The sequence below is a fragment of the Diabrotica virgifera genome, chromosome 1, assembly GCF_917563875.1.
Source record: "Diabrotica virgifera virgifera chromosome 1, PGI_DIABVI_V3a".
Classification (NCBI taxonomy): Eukaryota; Metazoa; Arthropoda; class Insecta; order Coleoptera; family Chrysomelidae; genus Diabrotica; species Diabrotica virgifera.
Genome location: NC_065443.1, coordinates 190,924,362 through 190,938,010, shown reverse-complemented (window position 1 = coordinate 190,938,010; position 13,649 = coordinate 190,924,362). Strand labels below are relative to the sequence as shown.

General features: G+C 32.1%; 1 protein-coding gene across 1 annotated transcript in view; it reads left to right on the top strand.

Annotated features, from left to right (window-relative positions):
* Positions 1-12,106, top strand: part of LOC126878988 (retinoblastoma-binding protein 5 homolog) — a 114,139-nt gene extending 102,033 nt beyond the window's left edge. Inside the window, exon 10 of the mRNA XM_050641867.1 lies at positions 8,188-12,106. Coding sequence (XP_050497824.1) covers positions 8,188-8,282 — 95 coding nt within the window. The 3' untranslated portion in view covers positions 8,283-12,106. The remainder of the gene's footprint in view (positions 1-8,187) is intronic.
* The last annotated feature ends 1,543 nt before the right edge of the window (positions 12,107-13,649 follow it).

The window sequence follows — 13,649 nt, the reverse complement described above, 5'->3', positions numbered from 1 at the left end:
CTCTCTGTATATATTTTATTAATAAAAATACATTATCATTTATGGCAAATGATCATTTTTCCGGTGCCGTGCCGCGCTGGCCGTTACAAATGGGTTTTTGGACGGGCCGGCCTGTGCTGTGCCGTGCCGGGCTGTGCCGTGCTGGCCGTTCATAATGGGTTTCTTGCTTAAATCGAATTTTGCATACTTGGTCTTGTTGAAAACAGCTCTTTTTCGTCAATGTAAGTGTCTTATTTTCGAAATAGCCTAATAAGTAATATGCAAGCTAGGAGGCGTTATTTAACTATTTTCAGAAATCTAGTTTTCTTTGGAAAATATTAAATACAAGTATGCATTTTTAATCCTGTGTTACAAAATTAGACCAAATTAGCAACATAGCAACGAAAACCGCATGTCGATACCTTTTTTCTATCTGGAGATATCTAAAAAATGTATAAATTTTAAACATAACTGTTACTGTCACCGGTAAACGAGGTTAAGGAAAAGTAGTGTGCTATAGAAAAAACAAATAAACATTTTCCACATGTAAACGTATATAATTAATTAAAACAATAATAAGACAAACAACACTATAAAATATAACAGCAGCTGTTGTAAGAAATAAAAGCAACTACTTACTTAGTCTTAGTGACTGCCTAAATGTTCAAATGTGTGTGTGTGTGTGTTTAGATTTATGACCTTGGTTTGAACCAATTGGCCAGCTCAATTTTTTTTTTTTATTTTCATAGACACAATTTCCTAATTTTAACTGATATACATTATATTTTAATAATCACAAACATATATTACATACATTACATTAAAAATACATACTAATAAAACACTATTACTAAATACTTATACTAAACCACTAATTGATATTAACTTTTTTTTTTTTTTTTTTTCTTTCGCGCTAAGACCTAAACCCGATTCATCCTCGCGGAGGTTTAGGCCTTCTTTGTGATTTTTTTTGTTTTTTTTTTTGTTTTTTTTTTGTATTTTTTTTTATTTTGTTTTTTTTTTTGTTTTTTAATATTTATTTTTTTTTTTTTTTTTTTTTTTTCTTTTTTTTTTTTTCTTATATATGTATTTTTTTTTTAATTTTTTTTATATATATATTTTTTTTAAATATCAATTTTCATATTTTTTAAGTGGTTATAAACAATTTTATACAAATTTATATTTCGTGTACATAAAATGGAATTTAAATTGGTGGGGAGAGTAACTCCTACTGTTTGTAGATTCTTATATAACTGTTGATTCAGCATCTGGAAGTTTGCGCAATCGAAAATCACATGCTCTAAAGTACCCAACTCCCCGCATGTGCAGTTTTGAGAAGTGGCCAACCCTAGTTTATTTTTGTGAACTGGATATAAACCATGTTTGTTCCTTGCTCTATTTAAGGTTTTAATGAAGTGCCGATTTGTAATGTCGTTAAACCACGGTTTTCTATAAATTTTTGGTTGGATATCATGAAATCGTACACCTTTAAGAGATATATCATATTCCAGTTGCCATTGCTCCATTTGTTTTTTCTTAAACCATTGTCGTAGATCAGTGACTGGCATTAATGGTTCTTCTATCGTTTCCCCTGTTGTAGTAGCATCCTTGGCAAGTCTATCCACTATTTCATTTCCGTTAATTCCATAATGAGCCTTAATCCAAACCAAAGAAATTTGTTTACCTGTATTCGTAAGTAACTGGATTGTTTCTAAAATTTTTATAATTACTACTGATGAAGTGCTTGATAATTTAGTTTTTACTATTGTGTCTACCGAACTTTTGCTATCTGTTAATATAACAAACTTATTCTTGTGATGGATATTAATATACCTCAAAGCTTGAAGAATTGCGATGAGCTCAGCAGTATAACTAGACATTTGATTTGAAAGTTTAAATTTTTTGGATAGATTTTCATTTGAATGGTAAAAGGCGCATCCAGTTGACTCAGCGAATTTGGATCCATCTGTATAAATACAATCGGACTCCGGCCATCTTTTCAGAATTGTATTCTCAACAAACGTATTTATGTTAAATTGATTAACATGTGGTTCAATATTAAGATAATAATAAGGAATTTGTAGTTCTAATAGGTTATAATCACAATTATAAAAGGGAAGGATGTCATTTCTGTAAACCTCGCTATTAAATTGGATTAATAGCTGATAACTGCTTATTACTTTGGGATGAATTTTACGTCGCCAGAAGGGACTATCTATTTTTGAATTGAGGTTTTGTATTTTCTCAGATCTTTTCTGTGCTAGGAGTTTTGACATAAAAACATCACACAAAAATTGCCGTCTAAGATGCAAAGGAGGCTCTGCTGCTTCAATTTCTAAAATATGTGTTGGTGTGCTTTGTATACATCCAAGACAAAGTCGTAAACACTTATTTTTTATTTTTTCCAATATCTCCAATTGAGTCAAATTTGCATTTCCATATAAAATACAACCATAGTCAATCACTGAACGTATTAGTGCTCTATAGAAGATTAGTGATATATTTGGATCGGCTCCCCACTTTGTGTGGCTAAAAGCTCTTAGTACATTTATTGCGTTTTCACATTTTTTTGACAAATGATGAATATGTTCTTTCCAAGAGAGCTTTTGATTTAAAATTATACCAAGGTATTTAACAGATGTTTTATATGGGAATGTGAAAGGTCCTATATTAATTTGGTTTGGTGGTTGATAACGTCTTCTCGTAAATGAACACATGACTGATTTATCTTGAGAAATGCTGAATCCATTTCTTTGTGACCATTCGGCAATTCTTTCTGTGGCGTTTTCTAATGCATTGATTGAAGCTTCGATCGACTTCTTTTCCGTATAAATGCAAAAGTCGTCTGCGTACTGAAGTATTCTAGTTTCTTCGGTAATAGAACTAGTAACATCAGCAGTGTACAGAATAAACAATAATGGACTTAAAATACTTCCTTGAGGCAATCCAATTGATGTTGATTTGGGCGTACCTATCACTCCATTTATATTTAAATACACTTTTCTATCACGGTATAACTTCATTAAGTTCGCAATAACCCCTTCTGGAATTCCTATGGCGTATAATTTATCTGTCAATATGTCTAGATTAACTACATCATATGCTCCCTTAATGTCTAAAAATAGGCAGGATATTGAGTTGTTACGAGTAAATGCTAATTGTACATCAGTAACAAATGATGTTGTAACTTCTTGAGTTGAACGTCCTCTTCTGAATGCATATTGGACTGCTGATAATAATTGATTTTTCTCCAGCCAGTGTTCTAACCTGTTTTTAATAAGTCGTTCGTACGTTTTCATTATACAAGACCCCAATGCAATAGGTCTGTAGGAGTCTGCAGAATCTCTAGTTTTATTAGGTTTAAGAATAGGTACTATTAAATATTTTTTCCAATCGTCTGGTATGTTCGACTTGTTTGTATATATACTGTTATAAATGCCTAATAAGCGCTGCTTAGTTATAAATGGAATCTCAGCAATCATTGGGTAGTGGATGTTGTCTATTCCGGGAGACGTATTATTTCTTTTCTTACAAGCTTGTTGTAATTCGTTCATTGTGAAAGGTTTATTTAGCATGTGATCATTTGTATAATTATTTTTGAACTCTCTTGGTTTTTCGTTAACCCAATTCGGACAGATTTTACTATGAAAATATTCTGTCCATTCTCCCCACTCTATTCGATGTCTATTTGCTTGTTTCCTGTTTTTGAATCTGTTTAATTTAGCCCAAACATCTTTCATTGGAGTATTTTTGTTCAAACTTTCACAATACGATTTCCAACTAGCTCTTTTTGCTTCATTTGTAATTCTTTTAACGATCGCATCTTGATTTTGATACTTATTAAGATTATCCAAATTTGGATTCTCTTTATATGTACTAAATAACTGCTTGCGTTTCGTTACTGCATCTTGGCAGTCATTATTCCACCATGGTTTGCATTTTTCCCAAGTATTTCGTTTATTTGTACTCTTTTTTGGTATAGCTACGGTAGCTGCTTCGTTCATATCTTCTAATAATTTGTCATAACTATCGTCAATAACATTCAATGATTTTTCATATAACAAAGTGCTAAATTTTCTCCAGTCTGCCTTGTTAATTTTCCATATTTTATGACTTTTTGTTGGTGGTGGCGTTCCTCTAAGTTGACATTTCATGAGTATTGGCAAATGGTTAGAGCCATGGGGATCTTGAAGTACCTCCCACTGGAATAATTGACTGATATTTTGAGAGCATATAGTAATATCAATAGCACTTTTTCTTTGGCCTGGTCTAGTAACAAGGGTTGGTTCCCCTGTATTTAAAAATACTAGATTTAATGAGTTTATTGCTTCTAACAGGTTTCTTCCTTCAAAATCTTCTAGATCCGATCCAAAAGCCGAATGATGCGAATTAAAATCCCCACCAATTATACATGGTTTTGGTATGCTATTAAAAAAATTAAGAAATTGTGTCAGTGTAACTCTACTCAAAGGTTTTATGTAAACTGAAACAAGATAAACTTCCTTAAATTGACCAATCCGAACACACACACACCTAGCCATAATCTTTTCCATTTGAGGTAAATCTATCTCAGAAAAACTAATTTCATCCTTAATTAAAATTGCTACACCAGCTTTTCCATCTTCTCTATCTAAACGTGAACAATTATAACCTACGAAATTATAATAAATATTTGGTTTAAACCAAGTCTCCGAAAGAAGACCTATATTGATTTTATATTCATGAAGTAAATACTCCAAATTACATTTATTTGAAACTGCCGATCGGCAGTTCCATTGTGTAATAGAAAAGGTTTTGTTCATGTCTGCGAGCTTAATCCCTGTTTATTGAGTCTGTCCTTAATAATATTAACCACTTCAAACTGTTGAACATTTAAAATATTATCCCTATTTAAAGACTTTAATATATCCATAACTAATTCAAATACTAATGTTATCGTTTCTGTTTCTGACATTTCATTCGTTTTAATAATATTCTCTCGGTAAGATTCTTGACTCAAAATACCCCCTTGTAACCTAGCGATTTCAATTGGTTTAGTTATTTTGATTGCTTCATTAATACAAGGATCAGGTGTTTGAGGCCTGGCCCTTTTCGTTGGATTTCTATAGATAGTGTATTTATGGGAATCTATGGGGCTAGACTGCGAAAAACCTGAAGAATATGGAAGAGCAGCTTGACTGGGAAGGAGTGGAAAAGCTTTTTGAGACGCTAATTCTATGGGAAATTGAGGATTTAATGTTTTATTTTCACTAGTAGTTGCATTTGCATATGTTCTATTGGGGATTAATTTAATTGCGTCATTGTATGTTAAATTTTTTTGAGACATAATATCTTTAATAGTTTTTTGCCTCAGATATTCAGGACACAGCTGAAAATTTGTAGTTAAATGATCTCCGTTGCACTGAAGACATTTATTGTTTGGGTTTTCCGTGCATTTGGAGGATAAATGTTCACCGTGACATTTGAAACATCTAGACTTACCGCGACACTGTCCACCCACGTGCCCGTAACGATGGCAATTGAAACACAAAATTACTTTCTGTACAAATAGTTCGACCGGAATTAATACCTTATTAATAACTACATACTTAGGTAAACTTTGTGCCCTAAAAGTCACAATAATACTTTTAGTTGGAACATATACCGTAGTATTATTCTCAACAATTTTCCTTTTTAATCTTTTGACTTCTACTACTGTAAATTTACAGTGGTAGTCATAGGCTTTAATTTTATTTTTTAACTCCTCATCTGAAATGTCTCTATCAATATCCCTTAAAATACCCTGACGATGAATCATAAATTTAGGTACATAAGCCTCAAGTTTATTTTCAGTAAACCTTTTTGATTTATTTTGATCTACTAAAAAATTGGCCCATTTTGACTCTCCAAAAACTACTTTTACTCGATGTTTTCCTGCCAAATCAATTCTTTTTATTTTATTATCCAGTTCCGGCCAATTTTTTAATATTATATCACCAACCCTAATCGCATTTAAACGTAAATCACTTTTATTTTCAATTATTACTTCAAAAGGACCTGTGTCAGTTTGTAAATATTTATAGGTAGTTCTAATGTCATTTGTATTTATTTGGGACGAGTTTGGCGAAATATGAAGTTGATTTTTACTTACGTTTGAGCTGCTATTGACATTTTTATTAATATTATCGATACCTGAAACCGCTGTTATTTCCATATTATTATTCTGTTCTTCTCTAAACTTGTAAAATTCGTCCTCTCCGGGATCGGGAGGGTCACCGTCACCGTGTCCGCTCATCAAGATTTAATCGCTTCGAACGCTAAAACTGACTTATATTTATATAAAACTTAAACTATAACTAAATTAACGAAACTAAAAAAGAAAATTTAACGGATTTAACTAATAAAAACTGCTAATAAATTTAAATTTTCGAGAGGAACTTTGAAATGCGTCTTTACACTTTGACAGTGTTTTTAAGATATGATGTTCAAATTATTGCCCATCATTTTCGAAGCAAGCATTTACTCTTTCAAGAGTAGATTGAATAGCAACAGATTTAACTGTTCTAGACTTTTATTTATGGGGACGGATTAAAGACCTTCTTTTTGCCGCTAGGCCCACTACTCGAGAAAACATGATCTAGAATCTAGAGAATACGAAACGCCATTCAAAGCATTGCGAAAGCAGAAATTGAGACTGCTGTTCAATCTACTCTTGGAAGAGTAAATGCTTGCATCGAAAATGATGGGCAACAATTTGAACAGCATAGGTATCAGTGATAACCCATATTGCGCCTGTGGTGGAATGGGACATCTACAGCACCTCATATTGGAGTGTGGACAGTACAGACAAAATATTAAAGTAATGTATGAAAAGTTAATTGATCTAAATTGTCCTTTACCGGTCAATTTAAACGAAATTCTTTTTTCCAAAAAATAAGCAGACGGTACAATGTCTTTACGAATATGTAACGTCCTGTAAATTTAAATTTTAAATAGGCTTAGATAATAAAATTAAAAATTGTAAAAATATCACACAAAATTGAAAAATGTATCCATTAATATATTATAACACCCTGTAAATTTAGATAATAAGTAGGCTTAGATATTAACTTAAAATTGCTATTGTAATACCATACAAAAAAACAAATAGTCTGGCTAATTGGCTATGTCAAAGCCATTAAAAAAAGGGTCACTAAGTAACTAGTTGCTTTTATTCCTTTGTTATATTTTATAGTGTTGTTTGTCTTATTGTTGTTTTAATTAATTATATACGTTTAGATCTGGAAAATGTGTCTTTGTTTTTTCCATAGCACACTACTTTTCCTTAATTTCGTTTACCGGTGACATTAACAGTTGTTTAAAATTTACACGTTTCTTAAGATATCTCGAGATAGAAAAAAAGGTATCGACATGCGGTTTTCGGTATTATATTGCTAATTTGGTCAAATTTTGTTATACAGGATTAAAAATGCATACTTATATTTAATATTCTCCAAAGAATACTAGATTTCCGAAAATAATTAATTAACGCCTACTAGCTGGCATATTACTTATTAGGCTATTTCAAAAATAATACTCTTACATTGACGAAAATGAGCTGTTTTCAACAAGACCAAGTATGCAAAATTCGATTTAGCAGAACCGGACTTGCAGCCATTTGTTCATAAGAAGGTTCCCACTCACCTACACCTTTTATTTGCAAAGGTAGACCTAAACTTGTGAAATAAAATATGCGCAGAATTTTATGAAGAATACGATGATTAGATTTCCAGTGCCCTTTCGTTAGGTAAATTTTGTAAAATTTTGATTTTTTTATTTTTGATATTCAATTACGCCCCCTAGCGGTGGACCTACAATTATGAAAATAATTTCCAGGCTTTTCCCGAGGTAACTTTTGTTATAAATATTTTTTTCTCAAAGCTGTACTATAAACGGTTCCTGAGATATGGCCGAGAGCCATTCTTATTGGGACACCCGGTACAATCATCTCACCAAAGATACTTAGATCCTTACACTTAATTACACCATAATCTGTAGAAGCACTAGTCCTGAATAATTTAAATATGAATAGACAAATTAAGATATTATTTATTAACATTTGTGTATAGAGATGATTTTGATCGAGTAAAGATATATTCAAAAAAGCTTTAAATTGGTATTAACAGTGTGTATATTCACAATATTGAATTGGTTTTCACATCTATAATGTGAGAAAACGTTTTTTTACAGAAGTGCACCCCTTAATAAGCAATAAATCTAAGGATAAACAAATGGTTGGCATTAAGAAAGGACCAGGACGAATGAAAAAAATTGCAAACTTTTAATAAAATAGTGGAACAGTGTCTAATAAACTATTCAATTTTTCTCAACAATATATTTTGTTAGGTAATTTCACAAACGTTCTGTAAAAAAATGTAACAAATTTTTTGCACTCTACAGTCAAAGCATTTCGGTATGCAAAACAGCACTTCAAATAATAAACTCTGTGCTACGATGCCAAAACGATGACTAATACAAAATGGACTAACAAAAAGGAACTACAATTTACAGTCAAATATCAGTAACATTTGATACATATACAGGGTGTCTCATTTGAAAAGATGATTTTAAATGCAAAAATTTGTCAAATTTATATATTTTGTTTAGTTTATGGTTAACGGAAATTCTAGTGACGAAGGCGCAGTAATCCAAAAACACGTATTTGTAATAAGATGGAACTCCAAGAATATCCCTCCTATATGTATTAGTGAGGCTTTCAAACTACAAGAGAATAGAATCGCCACATGATACGATACACTACAAGCAACTATTTCCCGGCAAACCCTCTTCATAAATTAAAACGGCATATTTCTGTGTTGCTAAGAAAATTTTGTAAAGAGCGAGTCGATTTTAAAAGTTTTATGAATGTACCTAAATATGAAATGTGTTCGTAAATGTTTGTGAGAGCTACACTTTTGTTCTTAATAAATGGCGTTTGAATAAATAACGTGTGCACTTATTAATCCATAAATGTATACATTACGAAATCATCCCGTTGTTTTCTTTTTGAAAAGCTCATGTAAATAAGAATTAACTCTATGGTTTTTTCGGAAGCCGTATATTATAAACTGGTCCTACTTCAACAAATTGGCTTATTGTACACCTTCCATTTATTCATTGTACCCCTTCTAGTGCAGTCACTGAAGGTTTTCACCTCCGATTTCGTTGAACCTCCATCGATTTTCGTGAAAATTGGTGAGCAGTTAGAGGATACCTCAAGAAACAAAGGTGACATGATGCCAACTTGCACTTTTACCCTGGAGGTGGGTGCCACCCCTTTTCTGGAGTGAAAATTATTTTATTAAAAATAATACCATAAATCGATAGAGGGACAAATTCTAAGCAAAATTTGTTATATTAAGTTAACATAAATCAATACTTTTTGAGTTATTAAAGATCAAAAATTTTATGTTTTCATAAAAAAATGCATGTTTTAAAGCTGTTTTTCACGTATAACTCAAAAACTATTAGCTTTTACAAAAAAGTTATTCTTACAAAAATTGAAGACAATAAAAAATTGAATACACTATTCACTCAAAGTACTAAACTAATGTTAATTCAAAGTGAGTTGTGGGTAATTGAATGTATATTTTTTTCGATGAGCACTCAAATCTAAGTATTCAAGCTTAAATAACGGGAAAACGATGCATTTTATAAAATATACCTGCTAAACACTTATCAAAGTACTTCAGAATACCTAACAAATGAGCTCCAGAAGAAGTTAATAGCATCAAAATTAAGCAAGTTATGATGAAACTAAGAGAACCCTTTCGAATTTTTAGGCAAAACTGAAAATAAAACATACGCCATTTCCACAAAAATTAAAATTTATAGTAATCCTTACAAATATTTCTTTGTATGAGCATAAGTAATGATTTTAACAATTTTCACCGGTTTATAATGCATATTTTTGAAAAAAAAGATATACATTCAAAAAATCAGAATTTTTAAAATTATCGTCATTTTCATTTTCTTTTGATAATAACTATAAAAATACTCAATATACGTGAAAAATGGTAAATAACCAAATTTTAGTTTTCTCTATATCAAATATTATACCCTTTTACCATTTCTGTAGGGTGAAAAATAACCGAGATAAAAACGTTTAAAGCTTAAATTTTGCTGTGAGAACCATGTAACCGTGGCCATTTAATCTTCGATTTTAAAAAAGTAAGGGGTTTAAAAGATTAAATTCAACGCGTTTTGATAGACTTTGGAACTACCTTTCAAACCGTTTTTAGGTGAACCAGATATCTTAAAAATAACGAGTTATTAAATAAAATGATAACATTTTTTGGAAAAATTTTTAACAGATAAAGTTTGAAAAATTTTTGGTGCATAAATTTTACTGCTATTAACTCGTTCGGTATCTCATTTGATAGATATTTCTAAGTACTTTCACTAATGTTTAATAAGTTTATTTTATAAAATGTATCATTTTCCCGTAATTTAAGCTAGAATACTTTTGGGTACTCGTCGAAAAAAATATGCATTCAATTTCCTATAACTCACTTTTAGTTAATATTAAAAGGTTTTTTATTAAGGAGTTTATTTTATTTCTTATTAGCTTCAATTTTGGTAATAATAACTTTTTTGTAAAAACTTGATAGTTTTTGAGTTATCTATGAAAAATCGGTTAAAAACATGCATTTTTCTTACGAAAAATTAAAATTTTTGATCTTTAATAACTCAAAAAGTTTTGATTTATTTTAATAACTTTATATAACAAATTTGGCTTAGAATTTAATTATGTGGTTATTTTTAATAAAATAATTTTCACCCCGATAAAGGGGTGGCATCCACCCCCAGGGGAAAACCGCAAGTTGGCACCATGTCACCTTTGTTTCTTGAGATATCCTCTAACCAGTCACCAATTTTGGTGAAACGAAATCGGAGGTAATAGCTCATATCCACCTTCAGTGACTCCACTATTCCAGAATTCTGGAACTCTGTATCAATGTGTACAGGTGTAGAGTCCTCACAAGAATGTAAAATAATGGTTGACTGTTTCAGGTTCTCTGCCACAGAGGCTGGCGCTTAAGGATTCACTAACCAGTCTGTATTGCATGTAGGTGTACCTTGAACAGCACTTGTCCAGTATGGAAGTCTGTTATGATTCTGAAATGATTCCTGCTTGTTTTCCGCAGTGCTTTAGCCCTTTTAGCGTAGTATGCCCGTCCAATATAAATTTGTGCTGGGCCGTTATGTTATTTTCCCAGTGGCAGTTATGTTCTGTTCAGTGGCGGACAGTGCTTTTCAGTACTCCGAAGGTCAACTCTGGACCAAAGTATTTTATCGCTGATCCTCTTCTAGCAATTTAGTCAGCTTTTTAGTTGTCGTGTATTGACAAATTTCCTGGTACTCATACTAGTATGACACTGTTAAGGTACGTATAGATATGCGCGCTGTGTGTGCGGTACGCGTTTGTGTAGGGTTCGTTAGATTAGTACGCGTTAGGAGGTGTTTTTAAGTGACACACAAACGGTGCGCACACGATCCAACTTCTGTCGGCGCCAAGAACGCACGGCGCGCATATTTATACATACTCATATTCCGCCATTATATGGAATTATTCTCTGCATTCCCATACTAGCCGAACTTCTATGGTTAGTAATGCTTCTATTAGTATGTCTATAAAAACGTTAGATTATTGTATAAAAGCATCGACGCAATAAATAATTTATTCTTCTTCTTCGTGCGAATAGAATTACTCCTGTTTGTCTGCCTCTTATTATGTTTCAGTTGTTATTGACTGTACATTGTCTTTCCACCTTTTCGACGGCCTTCCAACGAGTCTTCTGCTATATTGTTGTTTTTACAGATGTTCGCTAATCTATCTGGTTCCATTCGGTTTACATGTTCGTTGCAGTTTTTATTTCTTGTTTTTATCCACCTGTTAATATTTTGAATTTTGCATCGTTCTTGTATACTTCTGTCTCATAATGATATGCCCGCTATTGATCTTAATACTTTCATTTCGATATTGTTGATTTGTTGTTTCGTCTTTCTTGTATCTGTCCTTGTCTCCGCTGCATATGTTAGGATAGGATAAAGAATTTATTTAAAGATTTTATTAGGTTAAAAAGTTAAAAGTAAAGGCGAAAACGTGCTGGCTCTTAAAAAAGATAATCCGCTGAGAAAACAAGTAAACAATCGAGATACCTTAAATATTATAACTAATGCTTCAGAGATAAAGATAATCAGGCAAGACAGATCTCTTACGCCTCTTTCATACTTTACGATTTTGGTCGTCACGACAAACGGTCGTACGACCGTTTGTCGTACTCATCGGACTTTCACACTTTACGACAGTATTCATCTTATTGTCGTAGAGAGCACAAGGCGTAGAATGAATCGGGCAAAAATTTTGGCTTTATGGTTAATTTATCGCCGTAAAAAAGACAGAGACGTAATCGCCAACATTTGGTGCATCCAATCAATGGAAGAAGAGAGGAAAGAAGTAGGTTTATATCATACACTTTTTGGAGATTTAATAAATGACCAAAATAAATTTTTTAATTATTTCCGTCAGTGACAAAGAGTTTCCTCGCCCTTCTTATATATTGGTAGTATTTAATTGCTTTCCCAATCTTTTGGGAGCCTTTTCTCCTTCCATGCATATTTGTCCTTTGCATATTGTCCATAGCCAGTCTTTCCCTTTCTCTCTTAAGTATTTGATCATTTCTGGTGCAATTTCATCCTCCCCTGGAGCTTTACCATATCATTTATTTCTCTCAGCCTTTCTTGCGGTGTACTTCCAAATTTTTCTTCATACAAGTTATCAAAATACAAAACATTAAATTACATAAAATTTGTTTTTATTCGCCCTGATCATCTTTGGTAATCCCAAAGATTATTTTGTTAATAAATACAATTCAATTAGTGAACAATAATTATTGTTATAGGGCTCAATTTGCATCTTTCAATATTTAAAAGATCCGTTTAGAAAACTGATTTTAGATTATTTAATATACCGATTATATTAATATCTACATATTTAAATAATCATTAATAAAACACGAATTTATATCTACGTTTATGTCACTGGACACTAAACTGTGCTATAAAAGAATCTTTAAAATATTAACAAGAAATTTTAGATATTCCCTATGAAACATTTATGATTTAATTTTTATAATAGGGTACATTGATAATAATGCATTTTATAGTAGAGTCCATTCCTCGGCACTTTGAAAAAGTGATAAAAATTGTTAATGCTGAAATTTTTGTCCTCACAATAAGATAATACCAACCAGATGCTTACCTATGTATTGTGTCTATGTAGGTAAAAATTCCCCATCTATATTGTCTGCCATTATGTAGGTACGTGCCACTGGATTCACTGGTTTTACACGACTAACTGTCGTTAAGTATGGAAGCACTGATCTATGCCCGTGGTTCACTGATAGCACGGCACGACACAATCGTCGTCCATTGCAGTGACATTGGACGACAGCCGAAGAGCAACGGCACGACAGTTAGTCGTGGTCATCCTGTGTGGAAGGCTTTGTACATTGTTGTATTTTACTAATGGAATGTACGACAAACTGTCGTTATGACCGTTTGTCGTGACGACCGAAGTCGTAAAGTATGAAATAGGCCTTATGCTGTAAAATATGGTCAAATCGCTATAACTTGTTTATAAAAACTGG